At 39.1% G+C, this 25536-nt stretch overlaps 1 protein-coding gene across 2 annotated transcripts; it reads left to right on the plus strand.

Moving 5' to 3' along the window:
- Nucleotides 1–523: 523 nt before the first annotated feature.
- LOC138740543 (cytochrome b-245 heavy chain-like) lies at nt 524–25536 on the plus strand. Of its 2 annotated transcripts, XM_069893348.1 has the most exons (13): nt 524–609; nt 710–805; nt 5371–5481; nt 8042–8126; nt 8722–8855; nt 11096–11277; nt 11546–11675; nt 13998–14090; nt 15066–15316; nt 15606–15768; nt 16286–16432; nt 17150–17274; nt 22666–25536. In XM_069893348.1, the coding sequence occupies exons 1-13, from the start codon at nt 565–567 to the stop codon at nt 22790–22792; spliced, it is 1689 nt and encodes a 562-aa protein (XP_069749449.1). In that variant the 5' UTR covers nt 524–564; the 3' UTR covers nt 22793–25536. The 2 variants fall into 2 exon arrangements, with proteins under 2 accessions (XP_069749449.1, XP_069749451.1); XM_069893350.1 differs by lacking the exon at nt 5371–5481.

Below are 25536 nucleotides of genomic sequence, written 5' to 3' on the forward strand. Positions count from 1 at the left end.
GTGAGGCCTCGGGAGGCCGGCGCAGGCTTATATCCCGGAGGGTGATTGACACCCGACTGGGCGGGGCACGATCCCTTCAGGCCGACTGATTGACAGCCGGCCAGGAGTTGTCCTGTCCCCTTACACTCCTGCAGGTACAGACGTTGCTCCCTGCAGTTGGCCGGTGGTGAACCACCACAATGTGACCAAGATCAGGAAGTATTTTCAGAATCTTTATCTATCTGACAGTATTATTAAAAATGAAGTTGAATGATGGGTCTTTGTGGAATGGTGTTGATCCAGATTAGCAGTGCGTGATACCTAATTGTACTTTGAAATGGCTTGAGGTATTATAAAATGATTGGGTCTGTTTAATTAATTTGTTGAATTATTTCCTGAATAGAATCATTAAGGCATGAGGTACAAAAACAAGCAAGGAAGGAGAGAATTGTTTGAGAGGGGGGGAAAATCCACAATGACTTCCTTGAAGTCTGTCCTGGCCAACGCCCTTCCTGCTCCATTCATCAGATATATATGATGAAGTGTTTGCTTTGATACGATTTTATTCAGAGGAGCCTTGGAATCATGGGCAACTGGGTGATAAACCATGGTCTGTCTGCCCTGGTCATTGTAAGAAGAAAACAAATCTTTCTGCTGAGTCTTTTCAACAGTAATGGCATCCGAAAAGCTATGGAAAACAGTGATTATTATAGTTTCTTTTTGCTTTCAGGTCGTGTGGTTAGGAATCAACATCTTTCTATTTGTCTATTACTACATGCTTTATGAATATAATCCAGAATATTACTACACAAGGAAAATAATTGGAGTAAGTGCTCAGTTATCATTTGAAATGTATTCATATCTGTGATATTCCATTCTCAAATGTGCTGTTAACAAAATATTTTAGATGCTTTTTTTCCTCCTTAACATTATGATCTTATATTGTTAACAGTTCATGAGGAACTAGTTATTGCTGCACTCTATAATCAGTACTTGCATCAGATCAACAAGAATGTTTCATTACCTCCTCTGGGGTAGTTGAGGCCATTCTTCTGAGATGTTAGAAAAGTTAAGAGATTTTTTGAACAATCGCCAGCCTTTGAGAGAAAGTCTGCATTTCAGTGAAGTCGGAGCTAAACTGTTTGCACATTACTTACCTTCAAAGGTGCTTCGATATAATTCATGGCCCATAAGGGGAACTGGAGAAATTGTCAATTTATGTTAATCAGAGATTGCAAAGGGATCCCTGAAAATGTGCATGTTTGAAGTGTTGTTAAATCCTGTTTACCTTTTTATTTATGAGGAAGGTTTTCCACTATCTAAAATGGCCTTGCCATACATAACAAGTTTACAAACCTTCTGAAATCACTAAATATAATTGACTTCACAATTAAACTTGCAGATGCAATTCTGAAATAATTGGTGGAATACAGTATCAGCACGAATATAAATCAGTTGTTTATAATAAGTGCACGTTAGAGAACTTTCCTGGATATAAAAAAATACATTGCATTCAAATGAAATAATACATACATTCTATAATAATACAGTTAGTGTTTTTATAGAGTTTGATGTTCTCTAAGTTTTAGTATAAATATGTGTATATAATGTTTGGGGTCACAAATGATCTTAAATAATAGCAGTGTAAGAATTCTGAACAGTGAAAATTCTGATTTAGCAACTTTTATTGGCGGCACAAAAGTTATTATCATTGATTTTAAAAGAAAAAAAATCCACCTTGACTGTGCTGAAGAGACCAGTGTTTTGATTTGTCACCAGTGGAAGAAGATCCATTTAAAATTAAATAACTTGATCAAGAGCTGTCAACTTGCCAGGTGTTTCTGGTCTAGCAGCATTTCAATTTATGGAGTGTGATTGTAGTTAAAAGAATTCATTCCTTTTGGCTGCCTTGTGATTTTTAAAATTCATACGAAGTCCATTGCATGATCCACTATCTAATAGAACATCAGAATTTACAATTAGTATCAGTGTTATCCTAAAGTGAGAAAACATTCTCATTAATAGAGTAAATTCAAATTAGTTTGAAATTATTTCCCAAATAGCAACATTCACTAATTACATTTTGTAATTATGTGCAAAAGGTGGCACCGAAAATAGACATTTTCCGCAGAAAGATAGCACAAGTATGTGAACAATACCAGATTATATTATTTTGGTAATCTTGAGTTTCTTCAGCAATTGAAAAAAATAGAGACCAGAAACAAATTAAATATCACATTAACAAAAAAAATCAAATCCTTGAACAAGGAGAATATGAAGGATGGATCTTCATGTAACTTGTGGACTCCTGAAAGAGCAGACTTATTCCTAAAATATCAAAATCATCTTTGATTATAATTTTGAAAAAGAAGTGTTTCCTCCTTATCTCATTCTTTTTGTAACCTTACCAGGTATATGGAGAAGTTAATCTAAAAATTATAGCACTCAGAGTTGAAGTTAATGAACAAATGTTTAAATGAATGTTAAACTCAATTCATTTTAATCCATACTGAAGGAAACAAAAGCAATTTATTATCTGTAGTCTCCCTCCATTTAAATTATATTTACTTTTTCATTTTTCTTCCAAACATTTTACACCATCTGCCAATTTCTTGCCTATTCACTTGAGCCTTTACAGGTTCTTTGTCGTCCTTGCAATTTGGTAATCAACTAATCTTTGTATTAGTACATATTTGACTACAGTATACTTTCCTTTCATTAATAAATACCTGTAGTTGAGACTCAAGGATTGATGCATCTAGCACTCCACTAGTTACTGATTGCCAATCTGAAAATTACTCATTTAAATCAGTTAAAAATTAAAAATCTGATACAAAGTATGCAAACAGAAATATACACTACTAACTAAACTCAATGGATTAACAGCTTTCAGCTTTGAACAGAATAGCGACTGATTAAGAGCACTTTGAACAGATTTTTTTTGCGCAAGGATTTCCCAGACACATTTTCACAAACCAAATCTAGATTCATTTTATTACAACAGTAGTTTCACTGCTTGTTGACATTTCAAATATCTGGGTCTCAGGTGTTTGGTTTAATTTTGCAGATCCATTCAGGCACTCTCTAAAGTTTTGTGGGTAACCAACCTAGATCCCCTTTAACATAAATATTTTTATATAATACATGGAATGACCATCTATCATTTCCTCTAACTTCAAAGTTGGATATTAGAGGTGAGGTTCTTTCTTAGCTGTTATAGAAGGTTTGGTTATGATCATCATTGAGGTTAAAAATAGATTTCTTTATTTTCATGTGCATTACACACAAGATTTATAAAATTTTATTGCCATGAAGGTACAAAAAGAGAGAGAGACATCAATAACCCAGTGCCCATGCTAATAAGAGAAAGAGAAGCAAAAAGAAAGTCCCTTCAAGATACGCAGAGTGTCCTTGGATGGCTTCCTGGGCTCCCACAACCTCGACAACACACATTTTGTTTGCTCCAGCAGTGTCCCCAAGCTCCTAGTTTCAAACCTCTGAAACTGTTTCACCTGAAGCCCTTCGCAAGACCTGCTTGACATTAGTTCCCTCATCAATCCTGGACCCATTCTCACAAGCCAGTCTCCAGCAGCCCGCAGTCTGGCATGAGTCCTTCAACCTCTAGCTGGTCCACTGGTGTGGTCACCTTCCCCTCTAGGGTTCTATCCCAGGCTTCTCCTTATTGTTGGGGGAAGGGCATGCTGTTCTCCCCCTCTGGTACCCTACACCTGTTGATTCCCCCAGAGCCTGCAAACTTCATGGTCTGCTGCCAAGCATGGGCACCGCCATCTTGAACACAAACTTTTGTGAGTTTGACGATGTTTTTACTGGCCTCCTACAGACTGTTGGCATAAGAACCATGCAGTAGGACCTCATGGTGTCTCCATTTCCTGCTCTCCTAGCTCTGCACCAGTGGCAGCTCTCTCGTTACAATAGCTCAAGCATTTTAAATCATGTGACTCACATTGACAGGCCCTGAGGTCCATCTGCATGTTATCCCAATTGGAGCCTTTTCTCTAAGCAATGTACTTTACTCATCGAGTCGCAGAGTTTTGCAGTACAGAAACAGGCCTTTCGGCACAAATTGTCCATGTGACCAAGCTGTCTACCTCGGCTAGTCGAATTTACTTAGGTTTGTCCCATTATCGCCCTCAACCTTTACCATCTTTGTACCTGTCTAAATATATGTTAAGCTTTGCTATTTTATTCATCTCTGTCACTTCATGTGACAACTTGTTGCACATACCTATTTCTCTGTGCAAAATAAGTGTCCCTAGGGTTCCTTAAATCTTTCCCCTCTCACCTTAAGTCTATGCTCTCAGACTCTCCACTCTGGGAAAAAGACTATATATGTCCCTCTTAATTTTATATACCTCTGTAAAGTTCTCCACTCAGCCTCCAATGCCCCAGTGATAAAAAAACTAAACTTAGTCAGTCTCTCCTTATAGCCCAAGCCCACCCGTAACATCTTTGTCATTCTTTTCCAGCTGAGTGTCATCTTTCCTACATTTGTAAAATTTCCCATTGCATTGTGTGGGACATTTATTTGTTGTCATTTGGCATACCTAAAAGATCATTACATGCACATATAATATTTACCTTTGTCAATCTGTCATCAATTTTACATTCCAAAGCATTCCATCAGTGATATGTTTTTGAAAGGTGAATACAATGGACTCAGCTACTCAGTGTTGAGTAGCAGGAAGACCTTAAATTGTTTTCATTTCCCTGTAGAGCTTCTGTAGTGGTATTTCTCCACCTTGGTGTATGCCAGTCAGCAGAACTCATTTGCAGACAGCTGTTTAAGCTGAAAAGCAGGTTTTGAGCAGACTGATGTGCACTTGTCAGCTGATGCTGTTCCAGTAGCAGTTGAAGATTGCTTTCGTGTACACCCTATAAATCCTGTGTGACACAGCTGGTTGATGAACCCCATGGGATGTATGGGGCAGTGGTGAAGCTGGTGACATTCCTGAAGAAGACCAGATTGGAGCAATGATCATCTTTGTCTCCTCCACCTGATTTTGGCACATCCTGTATCCTTTAACTGTGGTGTGACATATGCTGCATTTCTCCTTAACTTGGATCTGTGGACAAGGAGGGTTCAGAGTGATTTGGGTCAAATGCTGTATGCACCTTTGTCCACGTGGATTGAACTCTATGACACTATGATTCCTAGAGGTTGAATGCCATGGGGGTTGCATTGCTCTTGATTCCCAGAGCCGGGAAAAAGTGAACATCACTCTCACAACTCTTCCCACCACCCCCAGAGTTACTATATCAATCAAGAGGAAACTTGTGGTCTTGGCTCAACATTCCCATCTCCCTTTCAATCACATATCATAATCAAGAAAAATAAGGTTAACATACTTGCATTCTCTTTTTTTTTTGCAGTCTGCACTGGCCTGGGCACGAGCTCCAGCTGCCTGCCTCAACTTCAACTGCTTGTTGATCCTGCTGCCTGTTTGTCGGAATTTGTTATCATTCCTCAGAGGATCTTGCTCAGTAAGAAACATCCATCCCTCTTCTGATCACTGTCAGTGCAGCATTGGTATAGGGTAGGAAAGTGGAGATGGAGCATTTGGAATAATATTGAGAAGCTCATCCATGCATTGCAAACACTCAGATGTTCTGCATAAATGTTGAAAGGAGCATGTATCCTCAGTAACAACCCCATTGGGTACCTCCTACCCTATTTGCAGAAGAGTGTGCAGTTCACTCTTGAACTCAAAAGATCAGAATGAAACATAAAGGGCCGAAGGGCCTGTACTCTGCTGTAGTGTTCTATGAAAGAAAGTCATTCTCAGTCTCATGGCACTGCCAAAGGTGCAGAAGGAACTCAAAGGATAAAATAATCTAGTCTACTGTCTTCTAGATGTTGAAAATTATTCAAAACAAAATAGGAGAAGCTTGAATCACAATCTTAAAACCAGGTCTTGACGAAATATTTGACGAAGACTTGAAGATTGCCGATTTCCTTTGGGAACAGGGTTTCCAAATTCATTCACTCTCCAATGCAAATTAGTGAAGTGTACATGGGAGGGGGGGGGGGGGGGGGAGGGTCTTTGGAGGCCAGAAGCAATAATGGGCTCATGATTGATAACTAGCATTTTCTTGAATAACTAGCAATTAATAGAATTCCCTGGAAAAGAAATAAAATACAAAGGATTGCATAATGTTGTGCATGTGGATGTTTAAAAAAATTCAAAGGAAGAGGAAAAAATAGTCCCAGATGCTGTTGATAAGTATAAGGCAAGTGTTACTTACTGAAGAGTAGCAACATAATTGGAAATTATTTAAAGCCCAGAAAGTATAGTAAATGGATATTTTTCAGACTGGAAAAACAAAATAGTGGTCCTCCACAAGGGTCAATATAAATGAAGTGTATTTTTCAAACTACACGAATGGTCTGAATTCATGGTGCCAAAATTTGTAGATTAAATTGAGAAACTAAGCATGAATACCATTAAAAGTTATTGCACAGTCCGAAATTGAACAGAATATCATACAGCAACATGTGAGATGACGCGTATGAGAAGGAAGTAAAAGAAAAAAAACCTGCTATTTAAAATGAAACTTTAGAAAGAGTAGAAGACAAGAAGGTAGAAATTCATTTATAGAAATCTCTAAAAAGAAGGACAACCTGAAAAGACTGGGAGCTGATTTCAGGGAAATAGAGTATGAAATAAAGATATATAAAACCAATACAAATCTTTGGAATCTTGAATCATTTCGGTTGTTCTGCCTTAAAGTAAATACAGAGGAAATCCTCAAGAAGGATTCCTGACACTAGATCTAGTTCTGGGTAATGAACTTGGTCAGGTGGCAGACTCTTGGTGGGGGAGTTATGGGGTAGGGTGGCGTTTTTATTAAGGAATATATCAGTTGGCGCAACACTGAGGGCCAAAGGGCCTGTACTGTGCTGTAGTGTTCTAAGTTCTAAGAATCACCTTGTAAGAAAATACGAGTCATTTTCATTGAAGCAGATAAAGCGGTGAATCAAATGAAGATGCCTAACTTTTGTGGGGGCTTGTTAAAACAATTAAAATTATTTCTTATGTTGAATAAGAAGCAGAGGCATTAAAATTTAAAGAACCGGATAGAATAAATCATTTTTAGATAGAAAGCGGGCACACCAGAAAAAGTTTTGGAGAGGAGTAGATGGTCGAAAAAGTTAAGTTTTGAGTGACATTAGAAAGAGCAGCAGATTAAATGTAAAATTGATTCCCAAAGTTATCAAAACTGTGAGGCTAATACTGTAAAATTCTATGGCAAATTTAATCTATGGTCATTGGCACTAAACTAAATATGGTTTGAAACTACCTCTCGACACTCCGTTTCTGAAAAAAATCAATGAAATCACGTGCATGAAGGCATTTACAAGTCCAGTGTACAGATTCAGTTAGCACCTACAATGAAAGCTCCTGCGATTGCAAGATTCTGATCCATGAATTTCTCCAATCCAATGCAAGTGGATAATCTGATTTCAACATCATAAATTTGTTCTAATGCAAAGTTCTACAGTGGGGCAGTAAATGGTCTATTAGTAGTGTTCAAAATGATCAGTGTGGTCAGCACATACCATCAGAGATGTCCTGATTGGCTGAAAAGATCTTGCCTCATTGTTACAATTTCAGCCAATGTTAACAAACTCATGGAGGCTTCTCTTTCACCACCTTCAACAAAAGAAAACAATTTTCAATAAAATATGCCTGTCAAAAAAAGATCATCCAAACTAACTGTAGAGCTGCAGTCAAAATACAATTAGATGTATTTGCAAAAGGGTGATTTGAAGAAACAAGTGAGAAGGAAAGTTGGTGGAATGGTTTATAAATACACGCAGTAGGTTTGTTCATGCCACTCTCTCTCCTCAGAATTCTCTGTTTATTCCCCAAAACGTGATAACTACTGAAAATAATTATTCATACATTGCTTCCTCATTTTGATAGGTAATATCCACAGAGGAAAGTTTTAGATTTTCCTTCATGTCCTATCTCAACAAACTCTAGCTGTTTAATACTAGGTTTGCTTTTGGATGTTGACTGTATTTTTCTGTACTATGCAGTGCTGTAGATGCAGTGCAAGGAAACAGTTGGACAAGAACATCACATTCCATAAACTTGTAGCGTACATGATTGCATTGCACACGGGTAAGCTTTGAAGACACAAAATCTCTTCTAATCTTGCATGCAAGCACAGGGAACACAAGGCTTTGCTTTCTTCACAAAAGCATGCCTTCCTTCTCCTTCATTGCAATTATGACAAAATTTCATGGAGGTCAAACTTCTGCCTACCCCATTCCTGCACCCCAAATTCTAATTGATTTGAGAGAAATATTTGAACAATTTGAGCAGACTCGATGAGGTCAATGAAAGATGCTCTAGTGATGCCAAGGTCAATGATTCTCACTGAAGATGTGAATTCAAGATCATGATTTAAATTCACATTTCCTACCTTACCCCCATTCCGTTGATTGCACTAGGAATATAATTGCATGATATTTTAATCATTTTCGTGGTCCATAACTTACAATGCTTGGTGTTTTGATAAGAGGACATATGATTTGTAATGTATTCAGATAAGCTTTAATCATAACACAGTTGTCCACATCTGGATGCATGTTGTCTAAACAGAAATTGAGGGAATGTAATCTTTTGCATCAAATCTAATAAGGGTTTGCTTTAAGTCTTTGTTTGGACACAAGATATTCTGGTCTTTAACACTTTGATTGACTGATTCCCACAGCAATTCATATTGTGGCACATTTATTCAATTTTGAATGGTTCAACAACAGCCAACAGTCAACAGAAGAAACATTGGATGCTGTACTGTCCAACATTGACAACAAATGGTTGAATCCTATTCGCTCTGATCATACGGTAAGAATAAGAACATAAGAAATAGAAGCAGGGTTAGGCCATCAAGCCTGCCCTGCAATTCAATGAGATGTGGCTGAGTGAATAACTATACGTAATCTTGAAAAGATGATTACTTCCATGCTGCACCTTTCAAATACAGAAATACATCTCTTGAAATCATACTTATATTAGTAATATCATATTTATATTAATATTTGATGTCCAATTTATATTGCCTATGACAAAGGCATTTTCTGGCATCCCACATTTTACATTTTGAGTAATTATTTTTTCAATGGTCAACCTTTCCCTCTTGGTTTTTGAAACTTATTCTTTTTTAAAATTCAATTATTTTAGAATCAAAGGTTCATTTAAACTTCATTAAAAAGGAATCTGTTCCTCACTTAATCCCTGTGGTGTCATGGATTCTATAATCCATTCCTTCCAAATTGCAATGAAAAAATTATTTTCATGTTCCTTCATTATATCCTTATTATTTTTCATTTTTTGCTTTCACTTTGATTTAGAGATCTTGCACAATTTCATTAGATTCAACATTCAATATATTGTCATGTAACAAAAAGAGTGTCATAGGACACAAAATTGCTATTAGTCTGCTGTATGACAGGCAGCTTTGCCATCGGCAAAAACTGCCTGAAGTGCCTCTTACAGTCAGAGAAAAAGAAGGAAAAGAGAGCCCCCCCAGAGTCACCAAGTGTCCATGGATTCATCTCTGGCGCTCCCACAACCTCTGCAGCCACACAGATTCCAATCCTAACCATCAGCAACCCGAGCTCCAGATCCAAACCTCTAGCATGATTAGGAACTTTTCAGTACCCTCTCACACCCTGGTTCCAAAACCTGGTACCCCTACAGCCACTCTTGAGCCAGTCAAGCAGTCTGCAACCTGGTATGATCCCTTCACTACAATCTCCAGCAGCCTGCACGAATTCCCCGCCTAGAGTTGCCAACAGCCTGCCACCTGTGTTCTTCAGCCGCAGTGCCCTTCACTGGTCCACTGCCATGCTCACTGTCCCGTGGGTCATCTCCTCTGCTTCTCCTTCTTTCACCGAGGGTGGGGGAGGGGTTGGAGAGGCGTTCTTCCTGTTTTCTGGTGCCCTGTGCCAGTCCTCTGCTTCCCCGGAGTCTGCAACCGCTTGAGGATGCTGCCCAACATAGGCACCGCCATTTTGGTCCAGACCCAGAGGATGCAGGATTTTCAATGAAACTTCAACAGGCCTTATAAAGCCTATACCGAGTCAGACACTGCGGGGGGAGCACTGTGCCTCCCATCCCTGCTTTTTGCAGGCCCACACCAGCTGCTGTTACTGCTATTTTGCATTGTTACTGGAAATGCATGTCAATCACTGCATTAAAAAGTGCCTGGATTTTGTCTTCAGTCTGAGGCTAGCACAGACGTAATTCCCTGTGTTTGCTTCCAACACACTTCAGCTGATGAATTGTTCAATTGTTCCAGAATGTGGCTCTGACAAATGCATAATTTACTTCTGTGACAACCTTAGGCAATGATACAGGTGTTCTACTGAAAGTGTAATTTGAATACAGATTCCTTCTGAGCCAAAGTGGAGTACTCAAGAGGTCCACGTGAAAATGCACTGTGCAGAATGCAGTTATTCCTGTCCAACCACTCTGGTCAAAACCATAGGTACTAAAAGTAGCTTGCATTGAGAAACTCCTTCAAAAACATGCCTTATTGTCAGGAATGAGACGTTCTGTTGATGAGAATTAAACTGAAGTTCCTCAAAAGGAAAACAATTGCCAAAGTTTTTTTTCTTCACACTGAACAAAGTTTAAGGGTGGCTTCATATTTTTTGTTTATGTCTAGTGTGGGTGAATACATGCTTCCTAGATCTGGCAAGTTTGAACATTGAAGGGGGAGAATACCTAAAATAAAGAAATTAATCAATAATAAGTATAGAAATGAGGATATAACTTAATAGTAGACATGACTGAATATTCAGTTCAAAGCACTTATTAGGAACCTGTAAAATGGGTACAAAGCTTTCATAGTTGGTTCCAGTTTAACAATTTATTTTAGGAATTAAAGTGTGCATGTTTAATTTTGTGGATAATTCCTCAAACCTCCACAGCAAATAAACTGATTAGATAGAAGAAAAGGATTCCAAAGAAATTATCAAGGCATTCTTTATAAGAATCTTTAATATTTAAAGGGGGTCTTTAAAATCCCTGCTTTATGTTCGGTGCTGCTATTTGTTAATATATCCGCATGTCTTCCACAGAACCCCAACTACGTTGCATTCACCACCATAGCTGGATTATCTGGAGTCATCATCACACTTGCGCTTATCCTCATGATCACATCCTCAACAGACACCATTCGGAGATCATACTTTGAGGTCTTCTGGTTTACACACCACCTCTTTGTCATATTTTTCGCAGGACTTGTCATCCATGGAGTCGGGTACTAATGATGATATCTTCCTCAAAATCTATGTGATTTTTGTGGATAAATAATGGTTGATTGGGAATTTGTAAAATTGGTATTAAGCTTTAACATGTGCTATTTTTGAGAATTTTATTTTAAAATCTTTTTAAGAATATGATTGTGTGTGCGTGTGTATGAGCCTACTTAATTGTGTAAATAATTCCTCAAATCTCAAATAAATATACTTTCAAAAATTGTACTCCATCTCCAAATTCAAAAATTAAACATCTTTCTTTTCTTTCAGCCGTATTGTTCGACATCAAACTGAAGTGAGCATATTGGAACATGATTTCCTGTACTGTGAAAATCATACAGTGGAATGGGGAAAGGTGCATGAATGTCCAATCCCTTCATTTGAGGGTGGTGCTCCAATGGTGAGTATTTCTGTAATAACTCTCAGCACTTTTTGATCTTTCTAGATCATGGCCATTTCACAGTTGAGAAAACAGTTGGCAATCTAAATTTGGCATCCACCAATGTGATTAATAATGGGTGGAGCAAGAGAGTATGGTATCAAATAGAAGCAGGAGTAGCATTTTCATCTTTTAAGATTCTAAAACCATAAGCCATGGGAACAGAAATAGGCCATCCAGTCTATCTTGCCATTTAATGATGAACTGATTCATTTTCCCCACTCAGCACCACTATACAGCCTTCTCCCCATAATCTTTGATGTCCTTTCTAATCAAGAACCTATCAATCTCTGCCGTAAATACATTAAATGACCTGGCCTCCACCACAACCTGTCGCAATAAATTCCAGATTTACCACACACTGGCTAAAGAAATCTCTTCGCATCTCTGTTTTTTCATTCTTTTTAAAATATTTTATTGATGTTTACATTATGCAACATTGAACAGTATAGTTATATATTGTAATGTACAATTAAAAAAAGGAAAAAACCCTATAATTCAAATCCTCTACCACTAAGCAAGGTTAAAAGGTGACACATCGGAATCAAGTGACAACAACCTGGAGATGGACAGCACAGCAGCAAAGCTTCAGAACAACCCAAATTCTTTAGGTTATGATAAGAGTTCATAAATGGGCTCCACGCCTTTTGAAAATTAATATTTATCTCTTTAATGGCATAACTATTTTTTTCTAAACTTAAACAAGACATAATATCACTTAATTATTGTGTATGTGTAGGTGGAGTATTGTCTTTCCATTTAATCAAAATTGGACATCTGCCTTTGAATGAAGGCTAAAATATGGTTTTGAGTTGGAGTCAGTAAAACATCATAATCTTGAAATGATCCAAATCGAGCAATTAAAGGGCAAGGTTCTAATTTGAATTGAAGAATCGCCAATAATGTTTGAAAGATAGCTTTACAAAATTTTTCTAAACTGGGGCAAATCCAGAACATGTGAACCAAAGAAGCATCTCCAATTTTACATTTGTCACATCTGAACAAAAACGAACAATTCACTTTAGACATACTTTCTCTATGGACCACTTTAAATTGCAACGGTAACATGCACAAAAGGAGGTCGTATTAATCAAATTACAAATAGAATCCCTCACCACATCTGAGAATGAACGATTCAAATCTCTGTTCTAACTATCTTCAATCCCAAAGTTGTGCTTTCTTGACCTAGACTCTCACACCATGGGAAACAACCTTTCTACATCTACATTCAAAATGTTTCAATTAAATACCCCTTCATTTTCTTAAATTCCAATGAGAACAGGCCAGGAGCTATCAAATGCCCTTTTATTCCCAAAATCATCCTTGTGATCCTCCTCTGGACCCTCTCCAATGTTAACACATCCTTTCTTAAATCTGGAGCCCAAACTGCTCACAATACTCCAAGTGAGGTGTCACCGGTGACTTATAAAATCTTAACATCATATCCCTGCTCTTATATTATTCTCCTCTTGAAATGAAGGCCAAGAATGCATTTGCCCTTTTCATCACCAACTCAACAGGTTATCACGTATGAGGACTCCTAGGTCCCTTTGCATCCGGATATTTTCAATTTTCTTCCCATTTAGTCTGCCATCATATACTTCCCGACATTGTGCTTGCTCCATCATTCAAAATATTATGACTGACATTTATTTTGGCACCACTTTTCTCTAACTCTATATCAATTTATTCCCTTAATTTACAAAAGAAATCTGTTGATTTTTCTTTCTTAAATTTTTTTTGAAATTGAACCTCTATGATGATCTTCAATAAAGAACTTCAGAGATTCATTACCCTCTGGAATAAGAAATTTCTTGTCATCTCAGTCCTGAATATAAACATACATTTATAAATTCATTATTCTTTTCCCTTTTGTGGGAAAACTGTCAGCATTGAATTAGTAATGACAAGGTTCAAAAATGTACAGGTTCAAAAAGAGCCCTCCAACATTTTGTCACAAATATATTCCTTTATGTTTCTGCAATTAGACTAATGGAAATGGTGTGAAATTCACATGTATAGAATTGATTTTTGATAATTACAGCAAACCACTGCCAATAATTTCATTACTGTTTAGAAATATGATCACAATTCTTTAAAAAAATCATTTTCAAGACCTGGGCATCACTGGCAAAGGACACTATTTATCGCCCTTCCCCAATTGCCCTTGAGAAATTGGTGATGAGTTGTTTTCAGTTCCTATGGACACATTCCTTCTATAGCTTAGCTATAAAAGTCTTTGGATGCTCTCTGCTCTCCTAACAATTTTCTGTTATATTCCAGACCTGGAAGTGGGTGCTTGGCCCAATGATACTTTACGTCTGTGAGAGATTAATACGACTGTATCGGTCACAGCAGAGAGTTGTCATCACCAAGGTAAACAGTGGAATGTTGATACGAGTTGCTGTTATGTTCTCCAGTTGCTGTTATGTTCCTGTTATGTTCCTGTAGAAGTTTATGAGAGTCTTCGGTGACATACCGAACCTATTCAGACACACTGCCCTTAGTTATGACATTCCTGGGATCTTTTAGTAAAGTCTGGAACAACTTCACAATTTAACCTGAGGTGACTGCAGTGATGGCAAATTCATCACCCAATTGCCATACTGTGAATGTTCAGTATAAGTAAACATGGTGAGTTGACAGGTCATTTGGTTTTGGGGCTGAGGAAGAATTTTTGGTCAGAACTACAAAGGAACTCTGTTACTTGGTGCCATGAAAGTGATTTTGCAAACTTGAAAAAAATCACTTACCACTTCACCAAAGGCTAGCATATATTCCAGTACTATCCATACCAGTCTTGATTACAGTGACTGAGTCATTTGTCAGAGTGGATTCATTTGGAGAAGTACCTGGAAAAAATGGGTTGCAATCACACTTCATCTAGTTTGTGCACCTTGGACTCATTAGACTGTGATTCATACCCCTCCTTCATTTTCACTTTAGTGTCTCTCCATAAATTCTGCTTCAGTCACCACCACCATTTCTGATTGTCATTGCCAACAAGTGCCAAATGGGCAGGATTATTAATTGGTCCAAACAGTTGTACAATTTGATTTTCTTTAATTGTGTGGCACTTGACAATAGCTATGAAAGGTGAAGATTGGTCACAATGCCACTGCCTGGCAGTAACTTGGACTCTGTCAATCCACCCTCCTCCTGGCCTGAAATGAAGGCAAATGCTGGATGAGGTGATCTGGCTCTATGTTAAAATTAAATATTCAAAGTATTTATTACCTCTAAAATGTGGTCACTGGGATGTTAATAACATTTTGCCATGACGACAAATTGTCTTCCTATTGAGATTGAAAGTAAATAACATCTTTAAGATCATTACAACTTATTTTTCAGACTATTGTTCATCCTTCGAGGGTTCTTCAACTTCAGATGCAGATGAAGGGTTTTAAAATGGAAGTAGGACAATACATCTTCATCAACTGTCCATCCATCTCACAGCTAGAGTGGCATCCCTTCACTCTGACCTCTGCTCCAGAAGAGGATTATTTCACTGTACATATTCGGTCAGCTGGTGATTGGACAGATGCCATCTTTAAAACATTTGGAGAAGATAAAGATGAGGGGCTGAAGCAAATGCAACCAAGGTAGGTTAGGTAGCAAAGCTGAAAATGGAATTATCTAATTAAGAATATTAAAAGGCACTCTCAGCTGATTTGGAGCCAGATTTCCCATTAGGTTAAAAGGTGAAAACCATTGGTGGTGAATAATATTGGAAATGACCAGTAAAAGAACATATGAATAATTTATTTAAGTTTTCTAATTCAGTTGGAAAATTATCTTCATTAACAAAATGTCTTTTTGCATGTAATTTTTTTAAATTTGCCAAGCTTATTTTGCTTTCATGTTGGGATTCCTTTCCTTTTGCTCCCACAGGATTGCAGTGGATGGTCCTTTTGGAACAGCGAGTGAAGATGTCTTCCATTATGAGGTCAGTGTTCTGATTGGAGCAGGCATTGGAGTGACCCCATTTGCATCGGTTCTCAAGTCTATCTGGTACAAGTATCAGAACTCTGACGCTGGACTACGAACCAAAAAGGTGTGTTGCTTCTTAAAAAAAACTTGTGTTATTGAACATCCTCATTTTCCTTCCTAATTTGCTTGCTTCAAGAGACAAATTGGCATGGCAGCCCATTATTATATAATCAAAAGACTACATCTATCCTGTCAAATTATAGTTATGTAAAGTAAAAATGCAGTGCTGGAGCAGCTCAGCTGGTCAAACAGTGTCTTTTATATAGCAAAGATAAAAATAAATAACCAACTTGAGCCCTTCATCAATGTATGTGAATTGGGTTGGCCCACCTCTTCCCTCAATTATAAAAGAACCCCATTTGAGAGGTCAGATCATTCAGTGGAACAGCCTTCCAACAGTATGGATAAAAATAACAATTCAGAATCCCAAACTTCTACAACTCTTTAAAGAATGGTTCATATATTTCCTCAAACTAACTCAAAGATTTATGATGAAATTTGCTTATGAGCAGAATGAAATAAAGATGAAAATTTGCATATTCTAGTTTAACTCAGCAAGTTTATTGTTAATCTATTGGTAGATTTACTTCTTCTGGATCTGCCGGGAGACTGAAGCATTTGAATGGTTTGCCGATTTACTTCGGTCACTTGAGAGCAACATGGAACAATTGGGCAAACCTGATTTTCTCAACTACAAGCTTTTCCTAACAGGCTGGGATTCTGCACAGGTACTGTGTCCAAAAATACATCAATCACCTAATAGTAAAGACATACTGTTTACAAACTGAGCAGGAAGATTTAACAAAAACTGGTTACCAATAGCCAGGCACAAAAATGTACGAGAGCAGCCATTCTCAAACTTTTTTTTAGGCTATGACCCCATTCAGACTCTGCTCAAAGTTTATTGTCCCGCTTCCCTGTGAAGCAGTCAAGTTTTCGCTTCTTCTGTATTTCTCTCCTACCGACTAAAGACAAAAAAATGTAACGAGAGGTGAAAAAAACCCAAGACTTTTACTTAAATGTGCCGGAGGGTCCCTGTTGAGAATGGCTGAGAGTATGGGACAAAACTAGAAGTAACACAAATAAACAAGAAACAATATTAACTTGCAATTTGTATTTGCAATTGCACTATGACCCTCTTATTTACCTTTTTTCTCCATCAGAATTTTCATTGCCTTATGCTGAGATAGAGGTGGAAGCGAATGCAAAAGCCAAATTGAAGTGCACAAATTCATATTTCTTTGAGTGATGAGCTCGCTTCAAAGAACAACCATTACCTTCTTTTATTTTACAAAAAGACATTCACATACTCTACAACACATACTCCTAAACTCCACAGTGCAAAGGAACAACATGAACCACTGTTAGGAATAAAGGGCAAGTCCATTCACTTACTGTCCATTTGCTTCAGATCTGTTCCTCACCGTGACTTTATTTTAACGCAGGCCACTCACATCAAGGTGCACTTTGATAAAGAGACCGATGTAGTGACTGGACTCAAGCAAAAAACACACTATGGTCGACCCAACTGGGACAAAGAGTTTTATTCGATTGCACAAGCTCATCCAAGGTAAATGGAAATAGCCAAGTCAATATTTTTGAGAGGACTGTCTCTTAATAGCCAAAGATTTAGCAATGAAAATTTTATAATTATGTGAGATTGTTCTAGATTCTTTATCTGGTAACCCTGCGACATACCTCATCAGGAACGTGTAGTGAAAGCTCTCCCCACTGGCCATTCATGGATCAAAGGCCAAAAAGGCTTCTATTCTTCCTTTCTATTACTGCAAAAGAATGTGTGGCTTCGTGGCAGGCACATGCTCAGAAAGGGAGAGATGAACTCAATAACTAGCTATGAAACAAATTGAATATGCAAGACCCCATTCTAACACGGAGGTTGGATCACAAATTATTCATTGCACCCAATGAGCATGTAGCCCATTCACCTAAGTAATTCTATGCTGGAGTTGTCCATATTAATCTCAATAGTTGTAATAATGAAGGGCAGTTACTGGTCAAAATGTCACTTATATTTTAGCTTACTCTTATTCAGTTATTAATAAAAGTCATCCAAGCAACATGGAGCTTCAGCATCACTACTGAGTTCTGTCATAGCACAAGGTGATGCAGGTTCAGGTTTGTAAACCTTCATCTACATATTCAGTTTAATTGTAGTCCCAGAGGAAAATGTATATAAAAATATTCAAATTATTTCCCTATTGCAAAGAGTGAAGACAACAGAAGCAAACAAAGTTAGGCTGTGGTAAGCCATTTCTTATTGTGCAGATAGAATGGAACGCAAGTAAAGAGCAGGAGACACACAGAAGAATGAAGATGCTGGGATTGAAAGCTAAAACACAATCTGCTGGAGGAACCTTTGTTGAAGGACTCCAGCCCGAAACGCTGATTATTCTTTTTTCTCCACCTGATGCTGCTTGGGCCCTTGAGTTTCTCCAGCAGATTGATTTCAACTGGTGAAGAGCATCATCCCAACAATGTAAAGCTCAGGAATATCGCAGACAAGAAATGAGGAATGTTCAAGGAATTTTAGTCAGTTGTAGAACATGACAAGGATGATTTACCTTGGAAAGCAATCAAATCATATTTGCTCCTTGTATTTGTGTGTTATCCTAAAAAATGTTACATTTATATTTACACATTTATAATCCGGAAGAGATCAGTTAGCATTTTAAAGAAAATATGGGTTAAGATTCAATTTATTGTAATAACTACGGTGTCATATACATGAAATTGCTTTTGCCTGCTGTAAGGCAGACAGATTCACTATTGGCAGAAATTGCCTGAAGCACTTTTGACAGTCAGAGTAGAAGAGTTCTCCCAGAGCCACCGAGAGTAGGTTCACCTCCAGCGCTTCCACAGCCACACAGAGTCCAGTCCAAACCACTGGCAACCTGAGCTCTAGATCTGAACCTCTGACACAATCAGGAATCCTTCAGCACCTTCGGAACTTCCTCGCATCCCAGTTTCAATACCTGGTAACCCCTCAGCCAGTTTTGAGCTAGTTTCCAAGTCAATAGCCCAGCACGAGTCTCCCATCAGCAGTCTCCAGCAGCCCACAGCCTCCATGGGTTCCTCACCTCGAGTCGCCAGCAGCCCGACGCATGCACTTGTCCCTCAGACAGAGAACTGCCTCACTGCTCTGCCACAGTGGTCACTTCTCAAGAATTAACTCCCCTGCTTCTCCTCAGACAGGGGATGGAATCCCTGTTTTCTGGTGCCTTGCGCCAGTCCTCTGCTCCCCTAGAGTCTGGAACCCCCTGTGGCTGCTTTCAATGAGAGGCGTGGCCATGCTGGGCACAGACCTAAGGGTAAGGGGATTTTTACATCAGTACTTACTCAGGAAACTGGCATAGTGTATAAGGGAGGAAGGGAAACAAGCAGTAATGGCATGAAACACAGAAATTAAAGAGTAGGAGGTGCTTATTGCTGTACAGCAAATAAAGGTCGATAAATCCCCTTGGCCTGACATGATATTCCCTCAGACCTTGAGGGAAACTAGTGACGAAATTGCATGGGCCTTGGCAGAAATATTTAAAATGTCCTTAGCCACGGGTGAGATGCCGGAGGATTGGAGGGTAGCTCATGTTGTTCCATTGTTTAAAAAAGGCTCCAAAAGTAAACCAGGAAATTACAGGTTGGTGAGCCTGATGTCAGTAGTAGGTAAATATTGGAAGGTGTTGAGATCTCGGGTATACAGGTATTTGGACAGCCAATAACTGATTAAGAACAGTCAGCATTGCTTTGTGCGTGATAGGTTATGTTTAACGAATCTTATGGAGTTTTTAAAGAGGAGGTTACAAAGAAAGTAGACAAAAGAAAGGCTGTGGATGTTGTCTACATGGACTTTAGTAAGGCCTTTGACAAGGTCCCACATCAGAGGTTAGTTCAGACACTAGGTATCCATGGAGAGGTTGTAAACTGGATTAGAAATTGGCTGAATGGGAGAAGACAGAGAGTGGAAGTGGATGATTGCTTCTCAGACTGGAGGCCTGTGATTAGTGGTGTGCCTTAGGGATCGGTATTGGGACTGTTAGAAACAGAAGTACCTTCACAGAAATTGCTCGAGACAAAAATTGAGAACAAAGAACATTTATTATACAACAATGAAAAGTTGGGTGCTTCCCCTTACCCTGGGAATACACACATACACTGGGGCTCACCCAACTTTTATACAGTTTATTTCAGTAGAGGCGCCTGCAAGCTCACACCAAGACACAAGAGAAACTTGTCCCTGAACTACTCTTTGCAGACGATGCCGCTTTAGTTGCCCATTCAGAGCCAGCTCTTCAGCGCTTGACGTCCTGTTTTGCGGAAACTGCCAAAATGTTTGGCCTGGAAGTCAGCCTGAAGAAAACTGAGGTCCTCCATCAGCCAGCTCCCCACCATGACTACCAGCCCCCCCACATCTCCATCGGGCACACAAAACTCAAAACGGTCAACCAGTTTACCTATCTCGGATGCACCATTTCATCAGATGCAAGGATCGACAACGAGATAGACAACAGACTCGCCAAGGTAAATAGCGCCTTTGGAAGACTACACAAAAGAGTCTGGAAAAACAACCAACTGAAAAACCTCAAAAAGATAAGCGTATATAGAGCCGTTGTCATACCCACACTCCTGTTCGGCTCCGAATCATGGGTCCTCTACCGGCATCACCTACGGCTCCTAGAACGCTTCCACCAGCGTTGTCTCCGCTCCATCCTCAACATTCATTGGAGCGCCTTCATCCCTAACATCGAAGTACTCGAGATGGCAGAGGTCGACAGCATCGAGTCCACGCTGCTGAAGATCCAGCTGCGCTGGGTGGGTCACGTCTCCAGAATGGAGGACCATCGCCTTCCCAAGATCGTGTTATATGGCGAGCTCTCCACTGGCCTCCGTGACAGAGGTGCACCAAAGAAGAGGTACAAGGACTGCCTAAAGAAATCTCTTGGTGCCTGCCACATTGACCACCGCCAGTGGTCTGATATCGCCTAAAACTGTACATCTTGGCGCCTCAGTTTGGCGGGCAGCAACCTCCTTTGAAGAAGACCGCAGAGCCCACCTCACTGACAAAAGACAAAGGAGGAAAAACTCAACACTCAACCCCAGCCAACCAATTTTACCCTGCAACCGTTGCAACCGTGTCTGCCTGTCCCGCATCGGACTTGTCAGCCACAAACGAGCCTGCATCTGACGTGGACATTTACCCCCTCCATAAATCTTCGTCCGCGAAGCCAAGCCAAAGACATTCTTCTGCCTCCTGGATAGGTTTGGCATTAGGCAATCCTACCTGCCTACGTGCTGTTTCTGTGAACTTGGAGGACCAGGGGGTATCCTGTCGGTGTCTCATCATGTCATTATCCTCATTGTCCTTATTCACAAACCTTTCTTTGTTCTAATTTACACCTTCCCAACTCTCAGGGCTACAACCTCTTCATATGAAGAACTTGCTAATACTGTCTAGGGCTTACTAATTACATATGCAAAACCTGCTAATTCTATCTAGGGCTAGAAGACCCTAATCTTATTCAGACTAACTCTACTTCCTACATTCTAATATCCATTTCTTATCCTGTTCATGCTGGGTTTATTAATTTACCCATATATCTATATTAGTTTCCTCATCTTCATATTTTTATATCAGTTTTACTCATCTCTCACAGGACCATGGGTTGTTCGATGATAATGTGGTAAATTGGATCAGCAAGTTTTGCTGATGACACGAACATTGGAGGCATTGTGGACAATGAAGAAGGCTTTCAAAACTTACAAAGGGATCTGTACCAACCAATTGGAAAAATAGGCCATAAAATGGCAGATGGAATTTAATGCAGACAAGTGTGAGGTCTTGCATTTTGGAAGGACTAACCAAGGTAGAATATACACAGTAAATGGTAGGGCACTGAGGAGTGCACAGGAACAAAGGGATCTGTGAATACAGGAACATAATTCCCTAAAAGTGGTGTCACAGATAGACAGGGTTGTGAAGAAAGCTTTTGACATCTTGGTCTTCATAAATCAAAGTACTTTATGGTGAGGTTGTACAAGACATTGCTGAGGCTAAATATGAAGTATTGTGTGCAGTTCTGGTCACCAAACTACTGGAAAGGTATCAATAAGATTTAAAAAATGCAGATATTTACTAGGATGTTGATGGGTCTTCAGGACATGAGTTACGGGGAAAAATTAAACAGGTTAGGACTTTATTCCTTGGAACATAGAAGAATGAGGGGAGATTTTTATAGAGTATATGTGAGTCGGGTGCTTTCCACAGATTAAAAGAGATAAATACAAGAGGACACAGCTTTAGGGTGCAAGGTTTAGGGGGAACAACACCCCAAATGGAAATACCACCATAACAGTCTTGTCCGAGTCTAATGTCAACATCCGAGCATCTGACAGCAGCTACATCAATGAAACAATCTCTCTATTCCATGCTCTGCAACAGCAAAATAATATAGGCACGTGGGCAGAAAATATTTTTAATATGCTTTCAAAGTTTCCTTAAAACAAAATATACCCTCACCAACTCGTGGGAAATCTTGACCAATGTTGGAGAATGAACAGTAAGGCTCTGGTCATCTCAAGAGGCTAATCACAAAAAGGGGAAGGATGGCACAGCATGCATTGGTCACCCTTAATCCTGAAAGATTGCGAGAAGGAAATAGGTGAGAAAAGGAAGACAGTTGTTTTAGAAAGTGAAGTTGCATCTTACAAATTATTTTTGAGATTCACTTAGATGACAGTATCGATTTGTTGTGTATCCAAAAGAACTAAGTCAGAGTGTTCCTTTTTGGATCTTGATGGATTTCACTTGAGCTCATTTTGTACATTATTTTTACATTCCAGAGTGAAATCTTCATTTTATGAGTCCTAACTAGATGATCTTACATCCTGTAAATATGAAGCAAGTGTACAAAAACATTGTGAAATAACAAACTTTTAACTTTTCCAGAACAACAATTGGAGTCTTCTTGTGTGGACCACAACCTCTGGCTAAAGCTTTAGAGCAATGTACGAACAAATACTCAGAGATCAACCCCTTGGGAGTTCACTTTCATTTCAACAAGGAGAATTTCTAGGTTTCAGGGAAAAAGAACTGGAAAAACCTAGGGCAGAAGGCAGATTTTAAAGGAACCTGGCTCTTCAACACAAATATTTGATTTTGTGGAACTGCAATGCCTTGAAGCTCATTGACATTCAGGCTTCAATTCTTCAGACTGGCATTTCCATGCATGTTGTGGACCAGCTCCACAGGCTCACTCTGCCTGATAAAATTACGGACGATTCTCTACCTGAGGTCCCTGGAACCTTTGTCAGCAAATTTCTCCTAGTCTGCAGAGATTTCTAGCATTTTCCATTTTGTTTTTACACTGCTTAGCTGCAGTAAGAATCAACAAAGTGGATTTTAGCATAATGTTTGATAATTGCAACTCATTAACACAATCAAGCCTTCTTATTACACATTTTAGTGTTAAACTACTTGAATCTACTGGCCCCAAGGCTTGATCCACAAACTTATATGAATGTTATAAAGACCTAGAAATTTAATGTTTTTAAGGAGGCAGAGATCTTTGTGAAATACACAAAAATGCTGAGAGAAATTCAGAAAGGATAACCAATGTTTCAGTCTTGAACCCTTTGTCATGGTATGAGCAAAAAGCAGGCCTGAAAATAAAAGTGAGGGTGAGGTAAGATGAGGCGGGAGGGGAAGGAGCACAGGTGACATATAGGTGAGAGGATACAAGAGAAATAATGGGCGAGGGGGTAGCTCTCTGAATGGAGAGGGAAGAGCACGAGGAGTTGGAGGAAAGGAGATGGATAGAGAGAGACTTGCAGGATGGGTGGACGAGGGGATCCCCGAGGGAGCAGTCCCTACAAAAAGCAGAGGGGAAGATGCACCTATTGATGGGATCACATTGTAGGTGGCGGAAAATGCAGAGGACAATACGCCAGATACGGAGACAAGTGGATGCGGAGTAGGTGAGGACAAGGGAATCCTGTCCTTGTTGCTTCTTGGGGTGGAGACCAGAGTATATAGGCAAGATATTTAACCTTCCCCATTCCTAATATATTAAATGGTCAGATTTTCAAGATTAACATACATTATATTGTGTATGACATATAACGATTTACGGAGCGGAAACAGACCATGTTGGCCTTTCGAGTCCGCACCGCTTCACTGATTTTGTGCGCCCTCTTCAGGCAATGGTCCCGGTAGATTTGGTCAGAGCTTCCAGTTCTGCTCAGCTTGGCCCAGTCCCCAATTATTGCAGGAGAAGAAGGCACACAGAAATCGTTGAACAACTTGTTACAGAAAAGCAGCATATTCAAGTTTATTAGACTGAACAGTGCTGGAGATTAACAGGTTCTCCATTGTTTTACGAAATATACCCGTCATGGAATATTACGTTCAGAGAGCTACCCCCTGGACTAATTTTAAGTTAGACTATTAATATTGTGTTACAATTAATGGGGGGGGGGGTTATTTTGTGTAGTTTTCTGATGTAATATTGTAATCATACCTTTTTAATTTTTTTTTTCTATTTTTCTTTAAATTGTATTCAATTTATTGTGTTCATGTTATAAAATTTTAAATAAAGTCTTAAAAAAAAAGAGCTACCCCTCACCCATCAGTCCACAACATTGTGCTCATCTATATTTTGAAGCCTACTCAACAATTTAATCTTCATTACCTCATACCAAGTGTCTAAGAACCTTTTAAATGTTCCTATTGTACCAGCCTCCACCACCACCCCAGGCAATGCATTCCAGGCACCCACAACTCTGTGTAAAAAACTTACCCTGATGTCTCCCCTAAACCTTTCTCCCTTCATTTTGTACCCGCTCAGAAAACAAATGCTTTCACTTTGTTTAAACTTCAAAATTATTTTTAATATCATGTGAAAAATGGCAGATGGAATTTAATGCAGACAAATATGAGGTGTTGCACTTTGGAAGGACAAACCAAGGTAGGACTTGCACAGTAAATGGTAGGGCACTGAGGAGTGCAGTAGAACAGAGGAATCTGGGAATACAGGTACATAATTCCCTGAAAGTGGCACCATAGGTAGATAGGATTGTAAAGGGAGTTTTTGGCACATTGGCCTTCATAAACCAAAGTATTGAGTATCAGAGCTGGGAACATAATGGTAAGTTGTAACAGTCATTGGTGAGGTAAAATTTAGAGTATTGTGTGTAGTTTTGGTCACCTAACTACGGGAAGAATATCAGTAAGACTGAAAGTGTGCAGAGGAGATTTACAAGAATGTGGCCGGGTCTTGAAAAACTGAGTTACAGGGAAAGGTTGAACAGGTTTGGATTTATCCCCTGAAGCATAGAAGAATAAAGGTATACAAAATTATGATAGGTATACATAAAATGCAAGAAGGCTTTTTCTACTGAGGTTAGGTAAGATACATACCAGAGGACACAGGCTTTAGGGTGAAAGGGGAAAAATATAAAGGGAGCATAAGGGCAAACTTCTTCACACAGAAAATAATGGAAGTGTGGAACAGCCTGCCAGCTGAATTGATAGATGTGGGCTTAATGTTAACATTTAAGAAAAAAATTGGACAGGTACTTGGATGGGAGGTGTATGGAGGGATTGCTAATAATCAAGTCAGTGGGACTTGGCAGAATAATAGTCTGGCACAGACTAGAAGGATAGAAAGGCCTGTTTCTATGCTATAGAGTTCTATGGATATGAGCCTAACACAGACAAAGTATTTTTCCTGGCTACTGTGAAATCTTGCAAGGAATGCACATGAAAATTAAATACTTTGGTACAGTCAGTTGCATGTTTACACTGTAAATAAAGAATGAA

This window comes from Narcine bancroftii, chromosome 8 (assembly GCF_036971445.1).
Source record: "Narcine bancroftii isolate sNarBan1 chromosome 8, sNarBan1.hap1, whole genome shotgun sequence".
Lineage (NCBI taxonomy): Eukaryota > Metazoa > Chordata > Chondrichthyes > Torpediniformes > Narcinidae > Narcine > Narcine bancroftii.

Excerpts from the sequence above, each read along its gene's own strand:
- LOC138740543 (XM_069893348.1), top strand. The coding sequence starts at position 565 with ATGGGCAACTGGGTGATAAACCATGGTCTGTCTGCCCTGGTCATT. Across the intron at positions 610-709 it reads GTCTGTCTGCCCTGGTCATT|GTCGTGTGGTTAGGAATCAA; the intron begins GTAAGAAGAAAA and ends TTTTGCTTTCAG. Across the intron at positions 5,482-8,041 it reads TCCTCAGAGGATCTTGCTCA|TGCTGTAGATGCAGTGCAAG; the intron begins GTAAGAAACATC and ends TGTACTATGCAG.